At 55.6% G+C, this 27,554-nt stretch overlaps 1 protein-coding gene across 1 annotated transcript; it reads right to left on the bottom strand.

Annotated features, from left to right (window-relative positions):
* Positions 1-716: 716 nt before the first annotated feature.
* LOC127586704 (lysophosphatidic acid receptor 6) lies at positions 717-27,554 on the bottom strand. Its single transcript, XM_052044858.1, has 2 exons — positions 27,082-27,554; positions 717-1,930 (listed from the first exon to the last, which is right to left on the bottom strand). Exon 2 carries the CDS (start codon positions 1,900-1,902, stop codon positions 961-963), a length of 942 nt encoding a protein of 313 aa, XP_051900818.1. The 5' UTR covers positions 1,903-1,930; positions 27,082-27,554; the 3' UTR covers positions 717-960.

Below are 27,554 nucleotides of genomic sequence, written 5' to 3'. Positions count from 1 at the left end.
CGGAGGCTCCTTGCGGCAGGGGGAGGAAGGGGGGTAGGGAGGGAGGGGGACATCCGTGGCACTTAGGGGAGTGTCCTCGCCTTCCCTGCGGTCACCCCACCCCGCATCGCCCCTGCCAGGGAGACGGGATCTGTTCCCCACTCCACCCCAGAAGAGACAGGATCTCTTCCACCCCATCCCCCAGGGAGATGGGGTCTCTCCTCACCTCCCCCCCTCTGAGGAGACGGGATCTTCCCACATTCCCCCCACCCCTCGAGGGGGCAGGATCTCTTCCACCCCCGGGAGATGAGACCTCCCCCCCGAGAAGACGGGATCTGTCCGAACCCCCACCCCTCACTGGGTAGACGGGATCTGCCCTCCCCCACCCCCCCCCCCCCGGGGAGACAGGATTTTCACCCCGCCCCCGGTGAGACGGGATCTCCTCCCCCCCAAAGGAGACGGGATCTGACAGGATCTGCCCCCCCCCCCAAGAGGAGACAGGATCTCTTCCACCCCAACCCCCAAGGAGACGGGATCTCTCCCCCACCCCCGGGTAGACCTGATCTGTGTCCCCCCCACCCAGTAGATGGGGTCTGTCTCTGCCCCCCCCAACTCACCGAGGAGATGGGATATCGCGCCCCCGGGGAGATGGGGTCTCTCCACCCCCCACTCCAGAGGAGGCAGGATCTCTCCCAGCCCCGGGAAGACGGGATATTGCCCCCCACCCCGGCAGAGGAGACTGGATAACCCCCCCCCCCCGGGAGACGGGGTCTTTCCCCCCTCCTCCTCAGAGGAGACGGGGTCTCTCCCCACCCCAGAGGAGGCAGGATCTCTCCCAGCCCAGAAGAGAGGGGATATTGCCCCCCACACCCGCAGAGGAGACTGGATACCCCCCCCCCCCCCCCACCATCACCCCGGGGAGACGGGGTCCCTCCCACCTCCACCCAAGGAGGCGGGAGCGGGGTGGGGGGGGGGGCGGGCTCAGGCGTTGAGCCGGGAGCGGCGCTGCTGGCCCTCGCTGTCTGTGTGGGAGGTCAGCGCGTTCCTCAGCGCCCTCACACCCAGGCTCCGCTGGAAGGTCTCGGTGGCGAAGTAGTAGCAGAGCGGGTCGAGCACGGTGTTGAGGCAGGCGAGCGGGAGGGTGGCGCGGTAGGTGGGCAGCAGCCGCTGGTCGTCGGAGTCCAGGGCCAGCAGCAGCAGCACGACGTGGTAGGGCAGGAAGCACAGGGCGAAGATCACCACGTTGGCCACCACCATGTTGCGGATCTTGCGCCAGTCGATGAAGTCCATGCGGGTGGCGGAGCTGCGCTGCAGCACCCGCAACAGGGCGAGCGAGCAGGCGAGGATGGTGGCCAGCGGCACCCCGCAGCCCAGCATCAGGGTGAAGCTGAGGGTGGCCGGCTTCGTGAGGAACTCGGGCCGCTGGTCGAAGCACTGGTGGCAGGAGGCGTTGGGCTGCTGCTGACCCAACTTGCCGAACAGGTAGGGAGGGATGCTGGCCCCCACCACCAGCAGCCACACCGCCGCGCTGTACCAGGCGGCGTGGCGCCGCAGCCCGTTCAGCCAGGACTTCATGGGGAAGCAGATGGCCACGCAGCGGTCCAGGCTGATGCAGGTCAGGAAGAAGATGCTGCCGTACATGTTGACCAGGAAGATGAGGCCGTTGAGCTCGCAGAGGAGCCGCGGGTAGGGCCGGCGGACCACGTAGAAGGAGCAGCGGACGGGCAGGGAGACCACCAATAGCAGGTCGGCGCACGCCAGGTTCTTCATGTAGACCGTGGTCTGCGAGCGGATCTTGGTGCAGCGGAAGAAGAAGACCAGGGCCAGCACGTTGAGGACGAGGCCGATGGCGAAGATGAAGCTGAAGGCCGCCGCGTACAGGGGGTCGCTCCACTTGATGCTCAAGGAGCAGTTTTGGTGCATCCTGGTGGGGGGCTGGCTGCTCGGGGAGCTGGGGGGGGGGGGGAAGAGAGCTCAGCAAAGGTCCTGTTCTGAGGGGAGCTTCGCCCTTCCCCACCCACCAGCTCCAATGTCCCTCCCCCACCCTCATCTCCATCCTGCCCTATCCCAGCTCCAACCCTCCACACCCCAACTCCAGCCTACCCCACGTCCCCCATCTCCAGCTCCAACACCCCAGCCCCAACAACCCTCCACACCCCCATTTCCAAGCCCCACCCCAACATCCTCTGCAACCCCCAGCTCCAAACCTCCCCCCCCCACCTCCCCCACTCCCAGCTCCAGTTCCAACCTCCTCCACCCCTATACCTGGCTCTCCCCCCTCTCCCACCACACCCAGCTGTGACATCCAGCCCAGACCTGACCCCTTCCTGTCGGGACACCACATATCCAGGAGCACTCATTGCTCAGGCCCCTCTCATCCTGGGCTCAACACATTGATGCAGTCACAAAGGCAACATGCCAGTGGCTCTACTTCATTAGGAGTTTGAGGAGATTCGATACGTCACCAAAGGCTCTTGCAAATTTCTACAGATGTACTGTTGAGAGCATTCTGACTGGTTGCATCACCGCCTGGTATGGAGGCTCCAATACACAGGATTGAAGGAGGCTGCAGAGGGTTGTAGACTCAGCCAGCTCCATCGCGGGCACAACCCTCCCCACCATCGAGGACATCTTCAAGAGGCGGTGCCTCAAGAAGGCGGCATCCATCACTGAGGACCCTCACCACCCGGGACACGCCCTCTTCTCGTTACTACCATCGGGGAGGAGGTACAGGAGCCTGAAGACCCACACTCAACGATTCAGGAACAGCTTCTTCCCCTCCGCCATCAGATTTCTGAACGGTCCATGAATCCATGAACACCACCTCGTTGACACAAGAAATTCTGCAGATACTGGAATCTGGAGTAACGCCCACAAAACGCTGGGGGGACTCAGCGGGTCAGGCAGCATATATGGAGGGAAATATCGACTGTGTATTTCCCTGCACAGATGCTGCCCGACCCGCTGAGTTCCTCCAGCGTTTTGTGCGTGTAACACTACCTTGTCATTCTTTTTTTTTGCACTATTTATTTATTTGTAATTTATAGTAATTTTATGTCTTTGCACTGTACTGCTGCCACAAAACAACACATTTCATGTCATCTAAGTCAGTGATAATAAACCAGATTCTGATTCACCAGGCCAGTTCAGCGCTCACAGCTCATGGCCCACAGCTCACAGCCCACAGCCCACAGCCTAGACATCATGGTCCACAGCTCACGGCCCACAGTTCACAGCCTAGACATCATGGCCTGGACATCACGGCTCACAGCCCACAGCTCACGGCCCACATCTCATGGCCCACACCTCATGGCCCACAGCTCACAGCCCACACCTCATGGCCCACACCTCATGGCCCACAGCTCACAGAGCACACCTCACGGCCCACGGCTCATGGCCTGGACATCACGGCCCACAGTCCAGGCCTGGCTCTGCCTGAGCCGACTCCTTGCCCATCTTCTGGGGTTACATTCGTGCCTAGGTATCCCTGGAGAAAGAACAGGTGGTGTCCATGGGAACCATGGAGGTGTTCCAGAGCCACTGGGCACCACAAGGGATAATATGCATCCCGGGTCAGGATGGTAACATTCTAATTTAACTGATGTTTAGTTGTTGTGGTCTGTAGTAACTTGACGTAGTGTTGTAGCACTTGCGAAAAACTTGTTTTTTGGAAAATAAAGAGCTGACAGCCCAGAGCTCTGAACCCAGTTCCCTCCCCAGAATTCCATAAACCCAGGGTTCTGTCCCGCCAGAGCAGAGTTTCCAGCCCTGCTTGGAAACTCTCCCTGGGCTGAAATCCAGGGTTGCAGCACATTTTGGGTCCTTGCCGCTTGAGAGAGAGAGTTGACAGCTGGCAAATGGGGTTCAGTGAGGGGAACTGTGGGGTCATGCATTTAGGTAAGGGGAATCAAAGTGTGGGTCTAAGTGGAGAAAGACTGCAAGTGAGTGAAGCCCAGGGAGATCGAGGTGTTCTAGCACATGAACTACAACAAGCTAACAGCAAGTTGCAACATGTAGTTCAGAAGAGAAACACCTCCTGTCAGCTTTCATTGCGAAGGGGTTTGAGTTTACCAACTAGGAGGTTCAGTTCCTGTTGTACAGGTTGTTGGTGAGGTTGCACCTGGAGAACTGAGCACAGTTTTGGTCCCCGTACCTATAAACAGGACGTAACAGCACTGAGGGATGTCCGAAGCAGATTCTCCAGGCTAACTCCTGGGATGAGAAAGTTGTCCTATCGAGAGGCTGGACAGGTTGGGTCTGTATTCCTTAGAGTTTAGAAGATGATAAGATTTCTTTATTAGTCACATGTGCATCGAAACACACAGTGAAATGCACCTTTTGCATAGAGTGTTCTGGGGGCAGCCCACAAGTGTCGCCACGCTTCCGGCGCCAACATAGCACGCCCACAACTTCCTAACCCGTACGTCTTTGGAATGTGGGAGGAAACCAGAGCACCCGGAGGAAACCCGCGCAGACACGAGGTGAACGTACAAACTCCTTACAGACAGCGGCTGGAATCGAACCCAGGTCACCGGCGCTGTAATAGCGTTATGTTAACCACTACACTACCGTGCCTGCCCAGTAGAATGAGAGATGTCCTGATTCAAACATGCAAGACCCTGAGGGGGCTCAACAGGGGAGATGTTGAGATGTTTCCACCTGTGGGATGGGCACGAACAAGGGCACAGAGTTGCAAGATTAGGGGCCGGTCATTTAAAACTGAGGTGTGTAGAAATGTCTTCTCTCAGGGGGTGTTGACCCTCTGGAATTGCCTGTCCCCGAGGGAGCAGGAGGCCGGATCACTGGATGTATTTGAGCTGGAGGTGGATAAATATTTGAAGGATTGAGGAATTGAGGAAGAGCATAGATCAGCCATGGTCGTACTGAATGGTGGGGCAGGATTGAGGGGCCGAGTGGCCTCCTCCTGTGCTCGTCACTGGTTTTCTCCCCATCCCCGTTTCGAACATTGGCCGCAGTGGTCGCTGTGTCCCTGCCCACGGGGGTTCCTGGCCTCTGGCACACCCGGCCCACCAGTCTCCACCCAACCAGGCCAACAGAGGGCGGGACCTGCATGCTGTCCCAGAGTGATCGAAGGGACGTTTGACCTGGGGGGTGGGGGGGGGGTCGCGTTTGACATGGGGGGGGGGCGTTTGACTTGGGGGGGCGTGTTTGACTTGGGGGTGGAGATGTTTGACCTGGGGGGGAGCATTTGATTTGGGGTGGGGGGGGAAGACATTTGACTTGGGGGTGGAGACATTTGACCTGTGGGGTAGGGCTGTTTGACCTGGGTGTGGGAACATTTGACCTGGGTGTGGGGACGTTTGACCTAGGGGTGGGGATGTTTGACCTGGGGGTGGGGACGTTTGACCTGGGGGGGGACGTTTGACCTGGGGGGGCAATGTTTGACCTGGGGGGGACGCTTGACTTGGGGGTAGGGACGTTTGACCTGTGGGTGGGGACGTTTGACCTGGGGGCGGGCAACGATTGACCTGGGGGGGGATGTTTGACCTGGGGGGGGGGCGACATTTGACCTGGGGGGGGACGTTTGACTTGGTGGTAGGGACGTTTGACCTGGGAGTTGGGACATTTGTCCTGGGGGGATCGTTTGAGCTGGGGGGGGGGGGGGAGTTTGACTTGGGGGTGGGGATGTTTGACCTGGGGGTGGGACGTTTTACCTGGGGGTGGGGACGTTTACCTCCCTGAAGAAGGCAAGGGAAGGGGTCCCTGTCAGACTAGGACCGGTGGGTGGAGAGACCACTCACCTGGGCACCAATCAGTGAGCGCTGGCCCTTAAAGACACACTCCCCATGGCAGCGACACCCAGGGGTGGAGGGGGAGGGGGGGCAGGCCCAAGGTCGAGTGAAGGGGACACACAGCCCGGCAGGGTTCTGTCCCCGAGAACGGTTCATCAGCCAGACTTGTCCGTCAGGCAGAAACCAACGACAGCGGTGCGTGGGAGAGGGTCACAGGGGCAGCGATGATAGGGGAGCGAGCCGGCGCGGGAAGAGAGGCCACTGGCTGGTCTCACTGACTCACTGAGTCTGCCCAGTGCTCCCAGCTCTACCCAGCCCCCAACTGTCATGAGGTAGGGGGAGAGAGGCCACGTGGAAATGCCTCGTGCCCACCCGGTGGAAGGTACCTACAGCTGCCAACAAACCCACCCCATCCCCAACCATCCCGCCGGTCTCCCTAACACTGGTCTGTGTGTACGGAGTTTGACATTCCCCTGTAAAGTTCTAAAGACAGGGCACCTGGTTAGGGAGGTTCGGCCTGTCACTGAACACCAACAAACTTCTACAGATGTGCTGTTGAAAGTGTCCTGACTGGTTGCATCACAGTCTGGGACGGCAATTCGAATGCGCAGGAATGTAAGAAGCTGCAGAGAGTAGTGGACTCAGCCCAATACATCACGGGCACATCCCTCCCCACCATCGGGAGTATCTACAGGAGGCGCTGCCTCAAGGAGGCAACATCCATCACCAAAGATCCCCACCATCCAAGCCGTGCCATCTTCTCGCAGCTCCCATCGGGCAGGAGGTACAGAAGCCTGAAGTCCCCACACCACCAGGTTCAGGAACAGTTACTTCCCTTCAACCGTTCGGTTTTTGAACCAACCGGCACAACCCCAATCACTGCCTCAGTACAGCAACACTGGGACCACTTTGACTAGTTTGCACTACAATAGACTTTGTTTTTGTTTAGTCCTGTGTTGTTTTGTGTATAATTTGGTCTAATTGATGTTGGTAATCTATGTGTTTTTCCTGTGAATGCTGCTTATCTGATGCCCTGTGCCTGTGATGCTGCTGCAAGCAAGTTTTTCACTGCATGTGCACACATGGACGTGCGTGTGACAATAAACTCGACTTTTGACTTTGATGAGGACACCTCCCAGCATGGACACCTCACTCACCGGTGACCATAGTCACCCCAAGCTCCTTCTATTGAATCCGGGGCAACGTTTGGGCAAGAGTTTCCTGCGGGCCGTCGAGACCTTGGTGTGGACTCGGGGCTGAGGGAGGAGGAGTGGAGATGACAGCAGCTGGTGTCCACCGGCACTTCCACACCCAGCAGAAAGGCGGGAGTGGTCTCTGCCTGTATATCGCTTGATTTGGTGTTGCTGCAAAGTATCCACAAGGCACGTGTGTTGTCAAAATGTTTTCCTGTTCTGGGTAAGTAACCCAGCTGATTGTGCAGAGATAAGTCACGGGCGGGGGAGAGCCGCTGGCATTATCACATCCTCTGCCATGCTCTGCACTACAAAGCTGATGTCACGTGTGTCATGTCATAGAGGCACACAGCACGGGAACAGGCCCTTCGGCCCAAATGGTCCATGCTGACCGAGGTACCCAGCTAAGTTAGTCCCATTTGCCTGCATTTGGCCCATATCCTTCCAAATCTTTCCTATCTATGTACCTGTCTATACCTCTCGCTGCCTTGGTGTAGCAGCCAGCATAATCAAAGACCCCACCCACCCGGGTCATTCTCTCTTCTCCCTTCTCCCATCAGGCCAAAGATACAGGAGCCCGAGGGCGCGTACCACCAGGCTCAAGGACAGCTTCTATATCACTGTGATAAGAATATCGAACGGTTCCCTTATACAATGAGATGGACTCTCGAACTCACGATCTACCTTGCACCTTATTGTCTACCTGCACTGCACTTCCCTGTAGCTGTGACACTTTACTCTGTACTCTGTTATTGTTGTTACCCCGTACTACCTCAATGCACTGTGTAGTGAATTGATCTGTACGATCAGTACGCAAGACAAGCTTTTCACTGTACCTCGGTACAAGTGACAATAATCAACCAATACCAATACCAATACCAATACCTGTTCAAGTGTCTTATGGATGTTATTAATGTACCTGCCTCTAGAGGGCACAGGTGTAAGGTGAGAGGGGGTAAGTTTAAAGGAGATGTGCGGGGCACTTTTTTTACACAGAGAGTGGTGGGTGCCTGGAATGTGCTGCCTGGGGTGGTGGTGGAGGCAGATATGGGAGTGGCATTCAAGAGGCTGTTAGACAGGCACATGAACAGGCAGGGACTGCGGGGATGCGGATCACGTGCAGGCTGAAGAGATTTAGTTTAATTCAGCGCTGTCTTCAGCACAGACACTGTGGGCCGAAGGGCCTTTTCCTGTGCTGTACGATGACACAGGGTTCTGATTCAGGGTTTCGACCCGAAATGCCGACAATGGCATCTGCCCACAGATGCTGCTCGGATCTGGTGAGTACCTTCAGCAGGTTGTTTTGTTCTGTGCTGTTCTATGTCCTGTGTTCACTGTTCTATGTTCTGTTCACTGTTCCTGGGGGCACTGATAGACTCTTGCTTGTCGAAGGCCTCTGTGTCCATTAGTGAGAACACCCGGCGCAACAGGCCCTGGTGGTGAGGGATGGAAAGCGGCCCGTGGAACTGGCTGCACTGGAGGTGGGAGGAGGCAAAGTGCGAGAGCCTAAGCGACGTGATACGCGAAGAGGCAACACATCCCATCAGCGTCCGAGCCACTGGGAGGGTCCGAGAGCAGAAGCTGCCCGGTTGAGCAACCCTGTGCAGGAACTGTGGCTGGCTGCCAAGGCGAACAGAGGTCCAAAGAAGTGTGAACCAAGTACTGAGATTGTGTCACTGAGGAAATTTGCTTTGCATTGCAACTTCTCATGCCTGTTTAGACCGTGCTTTGCGCAATAGTTTGTGGGTGGAAGAATGACTTGATAAAGCTTCAGGAACACAAGGCTCGACAGCTGACCTCGCGGCGAGAGCTCCTGCGGTGATGGAGAGGGCATCCAAGATTTCGTCCCCACGCTGGTCCAGATGCACTTCCCAGCTGTGAGGGTCCTGGGCTGGGAGAGCAGCCCTGGTGTCTGCAGCGGGGAGAACTTCAGTCGGTGACTATCGTTCTATCAGGTCCCATTTCGGCACTCCAGATCTGAGGCCCAGGCAAACAGCAAGAGCAATTCCAGTGGTGATCAGAAAGAACCGCACGTTTCTGACAGTTCAGACAATACCAGACTTTAATAACTCATCAGTGCATTGACATGTAAATTGATTCAGCCACAAAGAGTACAGTAATGAGTCAAGGCATTCACTTGAGCAAGTGCAAACAAAGAGAGTTGCTGGAAAGCACCACTGCACACCGGGATGGACGGGACAGGGTAACGTGACCTGTAACACCTCGTAACAACATAAACAGGCTGTTGCCTGACCTGCAGCGAAAACATTCTCAAAGTAAAGGAGTGGGGAACTGTCCTGTACAGGAGTCGGACACCTATCAAAGCAGACGGGAGACTTCACCTTCCCCAGTGTAGACTGGGACCTCCTTAGTGCAAGAGGTTTAGACAGGGCAGAATTTGTTAGGTGCATCCAGGAGGGTTTCTTGTAGTGTAGCAGTTAGCATAACACTATTACAGCGCCAGTGACCCGGGTTCAATTCCGGCCACTGCTTGTAAGGAGTTTGTACGTTTTCCCCGTGTCTGCATGGGTTTCCTCCAGGTAATCCAGTTTCCTCCCGCATTCCAAAGACGAATGGGTTAGGAAGTTGTGGGCATGCTACGTTGGCACCGGAAGCGTGGCGACACTTGCGGGCTGCCCCCCAGAACACTCTACGCAAAAGATGCATTTCACTGTGTGTTTCGTTGTACATGTGACCAATAAAGATATCTTATGGATAGTCCTACTAGAGGAGGGACAATACTGGACCTGGTGTTGGGAAATGAGCCCGGACTGGTGACCGACCTTTCAATGGGAAAGCAGTTAGGGAACAGTGACTATAAGATAGCTATAGATAAGAGTAGATATGGACCTTGTGGGAGAGTGTTACATTGGGGCAGGGCACATTACCAAAATATCAGGCAAGAAGTAGGGAGAAGTAATTGGGAACAGCTGTTTCTGGGCAAGTCCACATCTGGCATGTGGAGGGTGCTAAAAGACGTCCTGCACAGAGTACAGGACAGGGATGTTCCAGTAAGAAGGAAGGGCAAGGACGGCAGGGTGAGGGAACCCTGGATGTTCAGAGAGGTGGTGAAGTGAGAGTAAGTGTATGTGAGGTTCAGGAAGCTAAAATCAACCAGGGCCCTCGAGGAACATACGAAGCTAGAAAAGAACTCAGACAGGGGATTGGGAGAGGCAGGAGGGGCCATGAAATGTCCTTGGCTCTCAAACTAGATCATGTTTAAACTTGGAAAAGACTAGGAGTGGTACTGTGGATCCTTCGCTTAAATTTGAGGAAATTTGGAGTCCATTTATTCAATATTTTCACACGATATAGATCCCCTAATAATAACCTTTCAATTTAGAGGAACATTGTTGACGACATAATATTACTCTGATTCTATTGAGAAATTTTAGTCCAGTTTTTTTTTCTGTTTTTTGAATTTTTTTTTCTTTAGCTTAGTTTGGTTTGATATATTGTTTTGAATTTTTCTTATCGTTTTGGGGATTTTTTTTCTTTCTTTTATAATAAATCTTTTTCTTTCATATTATATTCATTCACTAACAGATCGTTGGCATCTACAGATTTTTTTTATACTTTACGGTTCTTTACGATTATCCATGTCATGATTGTTCTCCTGATCTCTGTGTTACATGTAGAAACATTGATATATTAATCTGTATTAATTTGAAAACTGATAAAAAGATTGAAAAAGAAGAAAAAAAGTCCTTGGCAAGTAGGGTTGAAGGGAATCCCAAGCCCATTGCGGAAGACACTCCCACTGGACCAGCAAAGGTCGAAGCTCTCCCCCCCCCCCCGTGTTGGACACCTCCCATCCCAACAGTCCCTCCACAAGGACGGTCAGCCGTACGCAAGCCGCACAGTCACAGCTCTGTGCCGAGTTTTCCGGACTGGGGTTTTCCAGGGAGGGGGGTCTGTGTCCAGAGTGGCCTGTGGCCTGCTGGTGAACACCCCGCCTCTCCTGACCTTGGGGGAGGTGATCAGGAGACTGCTCGCGCTCACTGTGTGGCGCAGCGAGGGGTGGCGAGGCTCAGAGTAGGGGTGAGAAGCCGATGAGTGTGGTGGGGGGGGTGCGGGGAGAGGGGGAGCCGAGGGCTGCACTAATGCAGCAAGGAAAACCCTCCCAGCCCTTTGCAATACTTGCTGCAGTGTTGCGGTTGGCGCGGGAGGGCGATGGTGTGGAACCAGGAGCAGGGTGTGGCGGCGTGGGAGGGGGGAGAGAGAAATCGCCCGCTCCCACTTCCTGAGTTCGCGGGAACAGAGAGATCACCAGTGGTGCTGGAAAAAGAAGTTCCGTCACCGTTCCCTGGCGGGATCTCTCCCCCGGCAGTGATCGTTGGTCTGTACCGGGGCTATCAGATCCCACAGCAGTGACACTGGAGGCCAGAGACGGCCGTTTCACCCGCAGAGCTCACCTGTACGGAGGAGGGAGGGGGGTGATCGTCCCGAGCAGCTCCCCCCCCACCGCACCTGCGCCAGGTGTCAACGGCCGGAGCTGGGCCTGTGAGCCCCGCCGGATGTGCTGTCTGGGATGGGCACTGGGGAGGGCTCAGGAACTGAATCCAACTGCTCCACCCAGACGTCTGTGGTGCAGTTCAGATCAAGATAAGATCAGATTTCTTTATCGGTCACGTGTACATCGAAACACACAGTGAAATGCAGCTTTTGCGTCGAGTGTTCTGGGGGCAGCCCACAAGTGTCGCCACGCTTCTGGTGCCAACATGGCATGCCCACAACTTGCTAACCCCTACGTCTTTGGAACGTGGGAGGAAACCGGAGCACCCGGAGGAAACCCACGCAGACACATGGGGAGAACGTACAAACTCCTTACAGGCAGCGGCCGGAATTGAACCCGGGTCACTGGCACTGTAAGGCGTCATGCTAACCACTACACTACGATGCCTGCCCACTGGGTGGGAATGGGTGCAATGGATGGGAAACAAAAACACGTCCCCATCAAGCGTGGAGTTGGGCAGGGTTGTCCACTCTCATTTGTGTGTTACATCGAGCCTTTCACCCAAATCCATCAGGAAGGACGCTGGCATAGGAGGGGGTGACGATCCCAGGCAGCCTCCCTGTACACAGACCATGTCACCTTCCGCTGCACAGACCCACGGTCAGTCAGCATCCTCGACCAGTTTGAGCTGGACTTGGGGGTGGGGCCACAGTCAGTCGCAGCAAGAGGGAGGCCACGTTCCTTGGCACCTGGCCCAACCGATCCTGTGTGTCCAACCCCCCCCCCCACCGACCATCAGGTCCGACCACCCAACGGTGCTGGGGATCTGGTTCGGGAGGGACCGGGCCTGTGTGACAGGCATTGTGTGGAGCGGGAAGCCAAGGTGAAGCGGGAGCTGGGACTGTGGGAGTGGCGCTCCCTCTCGATGACGGGCAAGAAGCTGGTCATCAGGTGCGAGGTGGTCTCGCTGCTGCTGTACCTGGCCCAGGTGTGGCCCATTCCCCATTCCTCTGCCCTGGCAGTCACCCGCGCCATCCCTCGGTTCACCTGAGGGGTCCGAGATGGAATGAGTCTGATGCTCACGACGCACAGGTCGTCAGAGAACAGGAAGAAAAGTCGTCCCTGACATCACCCTGGTCCTGACGGCCACCTTTGTGTGTAACCGCATCGAGCTGTGCATAGAACTGAAGTACACAAACACCAAGTGTCACTGCGTGCTGAGGTTCTCCCTGCCCCCAGTGTCGTGAAGGACGGGCCTGCCCTCAGTTTCGTACAACGTCCCATTCAGTTGGACTTTGCCGCACCACCCGTCCTTCAGAGGAAAACCCCTCTGACCACGTCCACCAGGCCGTGGTCAGCACGGGATGTCCTGCAGGCCCTGTGGGAGAAGGACACGGTGGATCCTGTGGGGTGGTTCCCCGAGCAGACCGTCCGAACCATCTGGTGGGACGCCCCATGGCCAGAACTCACCAACAAGCACCGAGACCTCGTTGGGCTGGCAGTGAGAGGGACCCTCCCCATCAGATCCTTCCTGTACTCCCAACTCACTCTGCCCTCGGGACGGCTGCGAGGGGGATGAGACGGTCGCCCAACTCTTTGATGTCTGTGGATTTGCAGAGAAGGTCTGGATATTGTCCTTCGGACCGGAGGGATCAAGGGATGTGGGAGGAAAGGTGGAGTATGGATTGGGATTGGATATCAGCCAGGATCACAGGGAATGGTGGAACAGATTCAAGGGGCTGAGGATTCCCCCTCAGATCCCCTCCGAACCTCTTCCTGCTCACCTTATACCTCCTGCATCTGTCCCCAACACTTCTACCTTGGGGAAAGGTTTCCTACTCCACCCCATCTCCCCCCTCATAGTTTTGTCCACCTCTATCAGGTCCCCCTCTCAGCCTCCTCCGCTCCAGGGAGAACAGACCCAGCCCCTCCAGTCTCTCCCCATGACTGAACCGCTCCGTCCCAGGCAACGTCCTGGGGGAATCTCCTCTGCAGCCTCTCCAGCGCAGTCACCTCCGACCCTGGCCTGAGCACCACTTCCCACCTCTCTCCCCTTACACCTCTTCTCCCTTCATTACGTTGCAGGGCACAGAAACAGGCCTTTTTGCCCAACACGTCCATGCTGACCCATTTTTGCCGATTGACACTAATTTGCCTGCACTGGGTCCGTATCCTTCGATTACCAGGTCTGTCTAAATGTGTCTTGACTGCACCTAATTCCACCATTTCCTCTGGCCACGAGTTCCAGATATCTGCCACTCTCTGACTCCACTTTAAACCTCTTTCCACTCACACTTGCTCACCAACTCCCCATTGACTCTTTTACAACCACAGCTGGGGGCAACTTACAGTCACCCACTGACCCCGCACATGGTTGGGATGTGGGAGGGAACCAGAGCACCCAGGGGAAACCCCCGTGTGATTTTTATCAACGACTTGGATGGGGATGTGGAAGGGTGGGTTAGTAAGTTTGCTGATGATACAAAGGGTGGTGGTGTGCTGGGTAGTGTAGCAGGTTGCTGTAGGTTACAACAGGATATTGATAGAATGCAGAGCTGGGCCGAGAAGTGGCAGATGGAGTTCAACCCGGATAAGTGTGAAGTGATACACTTCGGTAGATCGAATTCGAAGGCAGAGTACAAGGTTAATGGCAGGACCCTTAGCAGTGTGGAGGAACAGAGGGATCTTGGTGTCCACGTTCATAGATCCCTCAAGGTTGCTACGTAGGTCAATAGGGTTGTTAAGAAGGCGTATGGTGTGTTGGCCTTCATTAATCGGGGTATTAAGTTCAAGAGCCGTGAGGTGATGTTGCAGCTCTATAGAACCCTGGTTAGACCACACTTGGAGTATTTTGTTCAGTTCTGGTCACCTCATTATAGAAAGGATGTGGAAGTTTTAGAGAGGGTGCAGAGGAGATTTACCAGGATGCTGCCTGGATTGGAGAGCATGTCTTATCCTCATAGGTTGAGTGAGCCGGGGCTTTTCTCTTTGGAGAGAAGGAGGATGAGAGGTGAGTTGATAGAGGTGTAAGAGAGGCATAGATCGAGTGGACAGTCAGAGACCTTTTCCCAGGGCGACAATGGCTAACACGAGGGGACGTAATTTTAAGGTGATTGGAGGAAGGTATAAGGGGGATGTCAGGGGTAAGTTTTTTACACAGAGAGTGGTGGGTGCGTAGAACGCACTGCCGGCAGAGGTTGTGGGGGCAGATACATTAGGGACATTTGGGAAACTCTTAGATAGACACATGAATGATAGAGAAATGGAGGGCTATGTGGGAGGGAAGGGTTTGGTAGATCTTAGAGCAGGATAAGATGTCAGCACAACATTGTGGGCTGAAGGGCCTGTACTGTGCTGTAGTGTCCTATGTTCTATGTTCTATGTTCTTCAACCTACGCCCTTTTGTTTTTGATATCCTGACCGTGGAACAAAGGTTCTGGCCAACTACTCTACCTCTGTCTCACATCCACCCCTCAACCTCTTTTGCTCCAGGGAAAACAGTCCCAGCCCGTCCAATCTCTCCCCGTAACTAAAGCCCTCCAATCCAGGCAACATCCTGGTAAATCTCCTGTGCACTATCTCCAGCGCAATCACATCCTTGTACATTACATAACCATGGATGTCCACCTTCAGTGTATTCAGTGAATCTACCTCCACACTTTCCCAGGGCAGAGAACTCCAAGGGAACATTTCTGCCTGAAACAGTCGACGGCTTATACTGAACTGATGCCCCCTGGTTCCAATCGCCCTGCTGGGGGGGAGCATCCTCTCAGCACCCCCCCTGACAGCACCCCTCAGGTCATCTCTGTTTCTTCCACAGGTCCTAACCTGCTCAACTTTTCTTCATCCGCCACCCACGGCTCCCCAGGAGCACGGAGACGTGGGAGGGAGGGGGCTCACACCCCACCAAGGGTGTCACCACCGGATATCCCAGGACCCAGCCGTCACCATGATCTGCTGCGGAGATCCTGGTGTCTACGGTCCAGCCCCACTGGGAGGATCTCCAGCCAGTTGTTCTGTCTCTTCTGGTCATTGAGTTATACAGCACGGAGACAGGCCCTTCGGCCCAACTCGTCCATGCTGACCAAAGTGCCTCCCTGAGCTAGTCCCATTTGCCCACGTTTGGCCCATATCCCTCTAAACCTTTCCTGTCCATTCACCTGTCTAAATGTCTTTTAAACGTTGTTAATGTACCTGCCTCTGCCATGTCCTCTGGCAGCTCGTTCCATATACGGACCACCCTCTGGGAGAAATACTTGCCTGCTTAAATCCTTTAGATCCCCTTTAAATCTTTCCCCCTCACCTTAAACCTCTGCCCTCTAGTTTTAGACTCCCCTACCCTGGGGATATGACTGTGACCATCCACCCTATCTACGACCCTCATGATTTTATAAACCTCTGTAAGGTCACCCCTCAATCTCCGATGCTCCAGGGAATGCCGGGATCAAAACTCACATGCGCAGGTCGCTATGAGTGGCAGGGCAGATGGATCGGAAGGCACACCCTCCCTACAATGAGGATGGCAGAGGGTAGTGCCCTCTAATCTGAGCAACATCCTGGTGAACCTCTTCTGCACCCTCCCCACCCTTCCAATAATGGGGAAATACTCCAGGTGCAGCTGAGCCAGCGTTTCATAAAGCTGCAACATAACTTCCTGACTCTTGAACTCAGAGTGCCTCGACTAATGAAGGCAAGCATGCCAGACGCCTTACTTACCACCCGTCAACCTGTGCGGCCACTTTCAGGGAGCTGTGGACTTGGACCTCAAGGTCCCTCTGTTCATCAATACTGTTAAGGGTCCTGCATGAACTGTCTACTGTTCCTTTACATTAAAAGTGTATCACCTCACACTTGCCCAGATTAAACTCCATCTGCCATTTCTCTGCCCATATCTGCAACAAATCTATATCCCGCTGTATCGTTAGGCAATCTTCTACGCTATCCACAATGCCACCAATCTGGATTTACTAACCCACCCATCCACGTTTACACCTAACATGGTCCTTTGTTTGTGACACCTGTGAATTTGCAGGTGTTGCAGGGTTGGTGACAACACTGAGAGGGGAATCTCAGAGCTGTGAGATGTAGGGCCGCGGGTCACCCTAGAGGGTTGGTCTGAGCTTGCAGAGAGAGGAAACTGGTGCCAGGGTTACGGAGCGGTGACTGAACCTGTTCCAATGCAGACAGAGGGGGCAAGTTCCCTGAAGCTGTCGAATTCAGTATTGAGTTGAGAAGGCTGCAACCTGCCCAGACAGGAGAGGAGGTGGAGGGCATTTCCTCACTGTTGGACCTCATTGTGACGGTGCAGGAGGTCACGGACCGATGAGTCAGAGTGTGGTGTGGGATGAGGAACTCAAGTGACAGGCAAGGGGAGGCGAAGGGTCACCCCTGAGGAAGCGATCACCCCATCTGGGTTTGGTTTCTCCAGAGGAGACCACAGTGTGAGGGAGTGAGGAGGGAGTGGGGAGGGAGTGGGGAGGGAGTGGGGAGGGAGTGAGGAGGGAGTGGGGAGGGAGTGAGGAGGGAGTGGGGGAGTGGGGAGGGAGTGGGGAGGGAGTGGGGAGGGAGTGGGGAGGGAGTGAGGAGGGATTGGGGAGGGAGTGGGGAGGGAGTGAGGAGGGAGTGGGGAGGGAGTGGGGAGGGAGTGGGGAGGGATTGGGGAGGGAGTGGGGAGGGAGTGGGGAGGGAGTGGGGAGGGATTGGGGGAGTGAGGAGGGAGTGGGGGAGTGGGGAGGGAGTGGGGAGGGAGTGGGGAGGGAGTGGGGGAGTGGGGAGGGAGTGAGGAGGGAGTGGGGAGGGAGTGGGGGAGTGGGGATGGAGTGAGGAGGGAGTGAGGAGGGAGTGGGGATGGAGTGAGGAGGGAGTGGGGAGGGAGTGGGGGAGTGGGGAGCGAGTGAGGAGCGAGTGGGGGAGTGGGGAGGGAGTGGGGAGGGAGTGGGGGAGTGGGGAGGGAGTGGGGGAGTGGGGAGGGAGTGAGGAGGGAGTGGGGAGGGAGTGGGGAGGGAGTGGGGAGGGAGTGGGGAGTGAGGAGGGAGTGAGGAGGGAGTGGGGAGGGAGTGCGGAGGGAGTGGGGAGGGAGTGGGGAGGGAGTGCGGAGGGAGTGGGGAGGCAGTGGGGAGGGTGTGAGGAGGGAGTGGGGAGGGAGTGGGGGAGTGGGGACGGAGTGAGGAGGGAGTGGGGAGGGAGTGGGGAGGGAGTGGGGGAGTGGGGAGCGAGTGAGGAGGGAGTGGGGGAGTGGGGACGGAGTGAGGAGGGTGGGGAGCGAGTGAGGAGGGAGTGGGGAGGGAGTGGGGAGGGAGTGGGGGAGTGGGGACGGAGTGAGGAGGGAGGGAGTGGGGAGGGAGTGGGGAGGGAGTGGGGGAGTGGGGACGGAGTGAGGAGGGAGTGGGGAGGGAGTGAGGAGGGAGAGAGGAGGGAGTGGGGAGGGAGTGGGGAGGGAGTGGGGAGGGAGTGAGGAGGGAGTGGGGATGGAGTGGGTGAGTGGGGATGGAGTGAGGAGGGAGTGGGGAGGGAGTGGGGGAGTGGGGAGGGAGTGGGGAGGGAGTGGGGAGGGAGTGGGGAGGGAGTGAGGAGGGAGTGGGGAGGGAGTGGGGAGGGAGTGAGGAGGGAGTGGGGGAGTGGGGAGGGAGTGGGGAGGGAGTGGGGAGGGAGTGGGGGAGTGGGGAGGGAGTGGGGAGGGAGTGAGGAGGGAGTGGGGAGGGAGTGGGGAGGGAGTGGGGAGGGAGTGGGGAGGGAGTGGGGGAGTGGGGAGGGAGTGGGGAGGGAGTGAGGAGGGAGTGGGGAGGGAGTGGGGAGGGAGTGGGGAGGGAGTGAGGAGGGAGTGGGGAGGGAGTGGGGAGGGAGTGAGGAGGGAGTGGGGGAGTGGGGAGGGAGTGGGGAGGGAGTGGGGAGGGAGTGGGGGAGTGGGGAGGGAGTGGGGAGGGAGTGGGGAGGGAGTGAGGAGGGAGTGGGGAGCGCGTGAAGAGAGGTGAGCACCTTGCGTCTGTACGCATTGGTGAATGAGAGGTGATCTTACCGACATACCCAGGGAGAGTTCACAGGGTGTGTGCTGAGGACATGTGTCCCCGTGTGGGGCCACTGAGAACCAGGGGTCACACCTTCAGGATCAGGGGTTACCCACTTCAGAGAGTGGCAGGGAGAAATCACCTTGCAGCTGTATAAAACTCTGGTTGGGCCGCATTGGAGCATCGTGTGCAGTTCTGGTAGCCCCCGTTACAGGAAGGATGTGGAGGCTTTGGAGAGGGTGCCGAAGAGGTTCACCACAATGCTGCCTGGATTAGAGGGCATGAGCTATAAAGAGAAGTTGTACAAACTTGGGTTGTTTTCTCAACAGCGGCGGAGGCTGAGGGGAGACCTGATGAAGTACGTAAACTATTGAGAGGCACAGATGCAGTCAGAATCTTTGTCCCAGAGTAGAAATGTTAACTACTAGAGGACATGCATTCAAGGTAAGAGGGGAGAAGTTTGAAGGAGATGTGTGGGACAAGTCCTTTACACAGAGAGCAGTGGGTGCCTGGAATGTGCTGCCAGGGCTGGTGGTGGAGGCAGATATGATAGAGGGGGCTTTTGGATAGGCACATGAATGGGGTGATGTGGACATTGTGCAGGCAGAAGAGATATAGTTTAATTCAGCATTGTGCTTTGCACAGACATCATGGGCTGAAGGGCCTGTTCCTGTGCTGTACTGTTTGACGTTCTACATTCTGTGTTCTTCTGTCAGAGGGTCTGAACTCATTGGGATTCTGTCCGCCCGAAAGCTGTGGGGGTGCAGTCCCTGGATATCGTCAAGATTTTGACGAGTTTGTGGTCTTTGGGCCAGTTCTGGGTGAAGTGCACCTTTATCACATAAGGTCGAGGAAGTCAGTTGCTTGAAGCGACAACTAACGATCTCTTTCCTTTCTGCGATCAGATAACCTCAGCGAAACCAGTAAACTGGAGCTGTGGACAGCTGTTTGTGTCGCAGATGTGCCCACATCTGGGACCCACGACTGAGCTCCGCGCTGCGGGTCGGGGCAGGTGCGGGGGCGGGGGGGGGGTCGGGGGGAGGGTGGTGTTGTGTGTGAGTCCAGTGCCTGTGGAGAACACATCAGGAGGCCGGAGGCCCCACCACTGGGGCAGGGGGTGGGGGGTAAATGGGGGGAGAATAAAGTCTGGCGCAGTGGATTTTTCCAGTGGCTGGCGTCTGAACCCACAGGAAACAGTTCACCCAGAGGGTTACACTTGGGATGTGATACAAGTATTAGGAGAAAGTACACAGTCAATGGTAGACCCCTTAATAGCACTGAGGTACCGAGGGATCTTGGGGCCTACCACTGGCTGTGTACTTTCACTGAAAGTGACTACACAAGTGGATAAGGTGGTAAAGGAGGCGTATGGCACGTTTGACTTAATTGGTGGGGACGCTCAGTATAAAGGGTAAGGAAGTCATGTTGCAGCTGTATAAAACCTTAGTCAGACTGCACTTGGAGTATTGTGTGCAGTTCTGGTCGCCCCATTATCGAAAGGATGTGGGGAGGGTGCAGAAGAGGTTCACCAGGATGCTGCCCGGATTAGAGGGCATGAGCTATGAGGAGAGGTTGGACAAACCCGAGTTGTTCTCCCTAGAGCGTCAGAGGCTGAGGGGAGACCTGACATGAGAGGCATAGTTAGACAGTCAGAATCTGTTCCCCGGGGTAGAAATCTCAAACACCGGAAGACTTTTGAGGTTAGAGGGGAGGATGTTTAAAGGTGTTGTGAGGGGCAGGTTTTTTTATACAGAGAGTGGTGGGTGCCTGGAATGGGTTACCACGGTGGTGCTGGAGCGAGATACTATAGAGGTGTTTAAAAGGCTGTTAGACAGACACATGACTATGCGGGGAATGGAGGGTTGTAGATCATGTGCAGGCAGAAGGGATTAGTTCAATTTGGTGTTGTGTTCGGCACAGACATGGTGGGCCTGTTCCTGTGCTGCACTGTTCTGCGTTCTATGTTCTGTTCCTCTGGTTGTCCTGCCACACTGCACTAACTACCCCAACATTAACTCTGTTGTTCCCACAAACTCTCCCTCTCCCACGCACCGTTTGGCAGGGGCGGGGTGGGGGGCGTGGTTTGTGGGATCTTCATGACTGGTTCAATGATTGGTTACCTGGTGGAAACAATGAACCCACCCTTGGGGTTGATCAAAACCGGCCCCCTCCCCGCCAGCCCCTGGGAGGTGTCCCCGGTTCACCACTCTGTACGGGTACTATCCATCACTGAGTAACCAGCAGAACTAGTAACCAGCCCAGCCGTCACCGAGTAACCAGCAGAACTGATAACCAGCATTAACCATCACTGAGTAACCAACAGAACTAGTAACAGTGTAACCAGCACAATCCAATGCTCAGTAACCAGAACGGGTAAACAGCACAAACATCTCCAAGTAACCAGCTGAAAACATCACAGAGTAACCAGCAGAACCAGTTGCCACATACCTTGCACCACTTGTACCCAGTGCAACCAGTAACCGATTACCAGTGATGACAGCTGACTGTTGTCCCAGGGCCGGGAGTGATGTCTGACTGTTGTCCCAGGGCTGGGAGTGATGTCTGACTGTTGTCCCTGGGCAGGGAGTGATGTCTGACTGTTGTCCCAGAGCAGGGAGTGATGTCTGACTATTGTCCCAGGGCCGGGAGTGATGTCTGACTGTTATCCCAGGGCCTGGAGAGATGTCTGACTGTTGTCCCAGGGCAGGGAGTGATGTCTGACTGTTGTCCCAGGGCCAGGAGTGATGTCTGACTGTTGTCCCAGGGCAGGGAGTGATGTCTGACTGTTGTCCCAGAGCAGGGAGTGATGTCTGACTATTGTCCCAGGGCCGGGAGTGATGTCTGACTGTTATCCCAGGGCCTGGAGAGATGTCTGACTGTTGTCCCAGAGCCGGGAGTGATGTATGACTGTTGTCCCAGGGCCGGGAGTGATGTCTGACTGTTGTCCCAGGGCCGGGAGAGATGTCTGACTGTTGTCCCTGGGCCGGGAGTGATGTCTGACTGTTGTCCCAGAGCAGGGAGTGATGTCTGACTGTTGTCCCAGGGCAGGGAGTGATGTCTGACTGTTGTCCCAGGGCCAGGAGTGATGTCTGACTGTTGTCCCAGGGCAGGGAGTGATGTCTGACTGTTGTCCCAGAGCAGGGAGTGATGTCTGACTATTGTCCCAGGGCCGGGAGTGATGTCTGACTGTTATCCCAGGGCCTGGAGAGATGTCTGACTGTTGTCCCAGAGCCGGGAGTGATGTATGACTGTTGTTCCAGGGCCGGGAGTGATGTCTGACTGTTGTCCCAGGGCCGGGAGAGATGTCTGACTGTTGTCCCTGGGCCGGGAGTGATGTCTGACTGTTGTCCCAGGGCAGGGAGTGACGTCTGACTGTTGTCCCAGGGCCGGGAGTGACGTTTGACTGTTGTCCCAGGGCCGGGAGTGACGTCTGACTGTTGTCCCAGGGCAGGGAGTGACGTCTGACTGTTGTCCCTGGGCAGGGAGTGACGTCTGACTGTTGTCCCAGGGTCGGGAGTGACGTCTGACTGTTGTCCCAGGGCCGGGAGTGACGTCTGACTGTTGTCCCAGGGCAGGGAGTGATGTCTGACTGTTGTCCCTGGGCAGGGAGTGACGTCTGACTGTTGTCCCAGGGCCGGGAGTGATGTCTGACTGTTGTCCCAGGGCCGGGAGTGATGTCTGACTGTTGTCCCAGAGCAGGGAGTGATGTCTGACTGTTGTCCCAGGGCAGGGAGTGATGTCTGACTGTTGTCCCAGGGCCAGGAGTGATGTCTGACTGTTGTCCCAGGGCAGGGAGTGATGTCTGACTGTTGTCCCAGAGCCGGGAGTGATGTCTGACTGTTGCCTTTACTGGAGTCACAGGGAGAGGAAAGTTTTTTTCACGGGGAGGACGGATCTGGAAGCAAGGATCTCGGATCCGGGTTTAAGGATTTTATCAATCAGAGCAAGAGGTAGAGGTAGACAGACCCTCTGCGACCGAGACCCGGAATCTGGTGTCAGTCGGTGGCCAGTAGGTTCAGGGTCTGATTCACTCAGTAAAGTGACCAGAAATCCTGTTGCTCTTCCCACAGTGAACCCCACCCCCCAGCACCTTCCGACGCCCCTCATCAGCCTCCTGCCCCGGGACTGATCTACCCCGACCACTGGATGAATGATTGAACAGGGTAGGGGATAGTACCTAACCCATAATGCAGGGCTGAATGGTCTCCGTCTCCTGCACCAGCCTTTGACTCAAACCCAACATCTGGTGGAGAGAGTGTTCCCGGGAAATGTTGGGTGGAGGGTGGTGGGAACACTTAGAGAGCTAGCACAGACCAGAGGGGCAGACTGGCCTCACTCAATGTGGTGAGAAAAAGCGATGGGAAATATAATCTGCAAGTTGCCGCAGTGGGAGATGTTAATCTACTCCTGTGTATCTGTCACTGCATTGCTCATAGTGGTTGGCACAGTGAGTCAGCAGGTAGAGCTGTTGCCTCACAGCCCCAGTGACCCAGGTTCGATCCCAACCTCTGCCACTGTCTCTGTGTGTGTGTGTGTGTGTGTGTGTGTGCGTCTCTGTGTATCTGTCTGTGTGTCTGTCTGTGTGTCTCTCTGTGTGTGCGCGTGTGTGTGTTTGTGTGTGTCTGTGTGTGTGTCTTTGTGTGTCTCTGTGTGTGCGTGTGTGTGTGTGTGTGTGCTTGTGTGTGTGTGTGTGTGTGTGCGCGTGTGTGTGTTTGTGTGTGTCTGTGTGTGTGTCTTTGTGTGTCTCTGTGTGTGTGTGTGTGTGTGTGCGCTTGTGTGTCTGTGTGTCTGTGTGTGTCTGTGTGTGTGGGGTTTGCACCTTCTCCCTGTGGCTGCGTGGGTTTCCCCCGGGTGCTCCGGTTCCCTCCCACATCCCAACAATGTGCGGGGTCTCTGGGTTAATTGGTCCCCAGTGTGTGGGTGAGGGGTAGAATCTGGGTGGGTGGTGTTGATGGGAATGGTGGGGGAATATCCCACTGTTATAAGACCATTGAACAGTCCCCTATTATGATAAGATGGACACCTGACCTCACAATCTACCTCATTACGGCCTTGCACCTTATGGTCTGCCTGCACTGCACTCTCTCTGTAACTGGAATACTTTATTCTGCATTCTGTTGTTGTTTTACCCTGTACTACCTCAATGCACTGTGTAATGAAATGATCTGTACGAACGGTATGCAAGACAAGTTTTTCACTGTACCTCGGTACAAGTGACTAATAAATGATTTACCAATAAAATGGGATCAGTGTAAATCAGCTGTTGATGAACAGCACAGACTCGATGGGCTGAAAAGCCTGTTTTCGTGGTCTCTCTGAGAGTCTGAGAGTGGGAGGATGAAACCAGCATTCAGCATTCGATGGACTGAAGGGGTTCTCCAAGGTCTACCCTCCAGTGAGGTGTCACAGAAACACCGTCACGGTGTTTCCTTGTGATACAGCCGAGGGTTCTGTCCACTGCAGCGACAGCCTCTGCTGCCCCATGTCTTGTGGGAGGCACAGACACCATCAGGGACGGAGCTCAGTAATTGCAGACCTGCTCAGACCATGGAACGGACCAGTGAAGGAGGTTTAATCAATCTCTTTGAAGTTGGAGATGAGGCAGGGAGAGTCAGGGAGAGACTGCCAGAGCTCACAGCACTGATGAGAAGCACGGTTAATGATGGGGTAACGCCTGTCGTGGGAGGCAGCTTGCTGAGAGTTGGGCGGTGGGGTGGGTGATATCAGAGGGCAATACCGCAGGATGAAGCGAGGATGAGGATTTTAAAATGGAGGCATCACTTATCCACAAGCCAGGAACGAGTAATGTGAACACTGCAGGTCCCCTGTGATGACCATCCCCAGACACTGAGCCAAAACTCTGCACCGTGGACAGGAGAAGTTCAGAGGCATATGGGTCAAACGCGGACAAATGTAACCAGCGTAGATGGGCAGGCACGGTTAGCGTAACGCTATTACAATGCCAGCGACCCCGGTTCAATTCTGGCTGCTGTCCGTAAGGAGTCTGTATGTTCTCCCCGTGTGTCTGTGTGGGTTTCCTCCGGGTGCTCTGGTTTCCTCCCACATTCCAAAGACATACGGGTTAGGAAGTTTTGTGGGCGTGCTATGTCGGCACCGGAAGCGTGGCGACACTTGCGGGCTGCCCCCAGAACACACCACACAAAAGATGCATTTCACTGCTTGTTTCGATGTACGTGTTTGCTACAGGAAGGATGTGGAAGCCATAGAGAGGGTGCAGAGGAGATTTACAAGGATGCTGCCTGGGATGCGGAGCATGCCTTATGAAAGCAGGTTGAGGGAACTCGGCCTTTTCTCCTTGGAGCAATGGAGGATGAGGGTGGACCTGACAGAGGTGTATAAGATGACGAGAGGTATTGATAGGGTAGATAGTCAGGGGCTTTTCCCTAGGGCTGAATTGGTGGCCACAAGAGGACATAGGTTTAAGGTGCTGGGGAGTAGATATAGAGGAGATGTGAGGGGTAGGTTTTTTACTCAGCGAGTGGTGAGTGTGTGGAATGGGCTGCCGGCAACGGTGCTGGAGGCGGATACGATAGGGTCTTTTAAGAGACTTTTGGGTAGGTACATGGAGCTGAGAAAAATAGAGGGCTATGAGTAAGCCTAGTCATTTCTAAGGTAGGGACATGTTCAGCACAGCTTTGTGGGCCGAAGGGCCTGAATTATGCTGTAGATTTTCTATGTTCTATGTTCTATGTGACTAATAAAGACATCTTATCTTGGTCGGCATGGACGAGTTGGGCCGAAGGGCCTGTTTCTGTGGTGTATGACTCTATGACTCTGTGACTGTTCCCCACCACCATCATCCTGGGAGGGGGGGTGGGGGGGTCACCACTGACCGGAAACGCAACTGAGTCACGGCGACCACAAGAGTGGGTGAGAGGCAGGGGACCCTCACCCCCTGATAACTCAACATCACCCCATCACCTGCAAGGTACAATCCACTTGCCTGGATGACGTAAACTCCAACTCTCAAGAAGGTTGACACCGTGCAGAATAATTTAGCCACTCGACCGTCTCCCTATTCACCAGCCCCACTCCCTCCTTCAAACCACTGGTGTACGGTAGCTTGAGTGCGCACCGTCTACAAAATGCACCACGGTCACTCGCCCAGGCTGATCCGACAGCACCCACACCCCCCCCCCCCAACCAAACCCGACACCTCTGTCTCCAAGGACAAGGGCAGCAGGTGTAGGGGACACCACACCACCCTGACTTGGAAACATCTCACCGTCTCTCATGGTCTCAACCCTGGGACTCCCCTCCCCAACAGCACTGTGGGAGCAGCGGTCCAAGGGGGCGGCTCACCCCCACCAACCTTCTCTAGGGGAAGTTAGGGATGGGCGATGTATGCTGGCCCTGTTATCAATGCTCAGATCCTGCGCATTAATTACTAGAGGGACTGGGGTGTCAGGGGTTGTTGACGAGAAGTCCAGTGGTGGAAGGACACAGGGACCTGAGGTGGTGACAGGTCAGAATCCTGGGGACACTGTCAGCAATGTACAACTTCTCCACCAGCACACACACCCCTCCCTACACCCCTTCATACACCCCTCCCTACACCCCTTCATACCTCCCTCCCTACACCCCTTCATACACCCCTCCCTACACCCCTTCATACACCCCTCCCTACACCCCTTCATAACCCCCTTCATACACCCCTCCCTACACCCCTTCATAACCCCCTTCATACACCCCTCCCTACACCCCTTCATACACCCCTCCCTACACCCCTTCATACACCCCTCCCTACACCCCTTCATAACACCCCTTCATACACCCCTCCCTACACCCCTTCATACACCCCTCCCTACACCCCTTCATACCTCCCTCCCTACACGCCTTCATACACCCCTCCCTACACCCCTTAATAACCCCCTTCATACACCCCTCCCTACACCCCTTCATACACCCCTCCCTACACCCCTTCATACACCCCTCCCTACACCCCTTCATACCCCCTCAGTACACCTCTCAGGATAGCACTCGGCCAGCCCAGATGACTGCCACCGCTTGGCACAGTCGAAGTGCCCAGAAGCCGTGCGGTGATGCCCGATGGCACCCACCACAGTTTGGTGAAACCACGCTCAGGCCTCCCACAACGCAGCCTCAGCTCTCCCACCCAGATGCGGGTCTCTGTCCGCGCACCCCCCCCCCCCCCCCCCCCCCCCGGGGCTCTGAAACCTCCCGCACTCCCAAACACAGTGGGAGAATGGCCCCCGACCGCAGCACTCGTCACCACCATCACCACCCCCCACCACAAGAGGTGAGCAGGGCTCGACGGGCCAAATGGCCTCGCCCTGCGTGCTGACAATTTCTCCAATTGATTCCATAAGCCCAGTGAGTGGTTCCTGAATGTCTGGGGCCAGGAAACTGCTTGGCTTCATGTCGGTAGCACCCAGGGTTGGGGAACCTTGCACTTCCTCAGAGAATGCCTGCTCGGCTGTGTGTCTGGGGAGAGTGGGACACCTCTGGTGAGGCCCTCTCTGTATTGGTGAACAACAAGGGTGCTGCTGTAAGGGTGTTCAGTTAGAGGCAATATTATCCTCGGAAATCTACAGTGTCCAAAAAAGCGAAAGATTACCAAGTCCTCATGAAAGGGGATGTCAGGTCTGTTGTCGAACTAAACAAGTTACCGCGGACCCACTTCCGACACCAGCTGACAGTCCAGACTTTCTCACCTTCGCTCAGTCGCTCTGGTCCTCTCCGCCTCCCTGCTCCCTCCAAACCACACGGACGTTGCCCCCCCCTCCCCCGGGGCATCAGACCGGGGCTACCGGTGTGCAGGATGGAAGGGGGCTCGGTTCTCCGAGGCAGCAGACAGCGCCGAGCTGATGTGTCATTTCACAGGAAACATCTGAATCGGAACGATCGCTCCAGGAAGCCACGCAAGGCTTTCTCGGCGCCTGTTATGCAAACGGGCGTACCGCTGGGCGGGAGGAGAGTTATCTCGGGTACCGTCTCTGTAAGAAGCTGCAGAACTACAAAACAGCGCAATGTGTATTCAGTGTGAAGTCAGACTTGATCAGCAAAAGGTCTGTGTGGTTGTCACTTCGACCAGTGCTGTTGTGGGCAGGCATATCTGCCACAGGTAGGCTGAAGTCGAGGAGGTTTATCCCTCGAGTTGATTCACTCACTGCCTACCACAAACTCA

This window comes from Pristis pectinata, chromosome 37 (genome assembly GCF_009764475.1).
Source record: "Pristis pectinata isolate sPriPec2 chromosome 37, sPriPec2.1.pri, whole genome shotgun sequence".
Lineage (NCBI taxonomy): Eukaryota > Metazoa > Chordata > Chondrichthyes > Rhinopristiformes > Pristidae > Pristis > Pristis pectinata.
This window is presented reverse-complemented; position numbering and strand designations above follow the sequence as displayed.

What these genes read in the sequence shown, in the direction of transcription:
- LOC127586704 (XM_052044858.1), bottom strand. Translation starts at nt 1,902, where the DNA reads ATGCACCAAAACTGCTCCTTGAGCATCAAGTGGAGCGACCCCCTGTAC.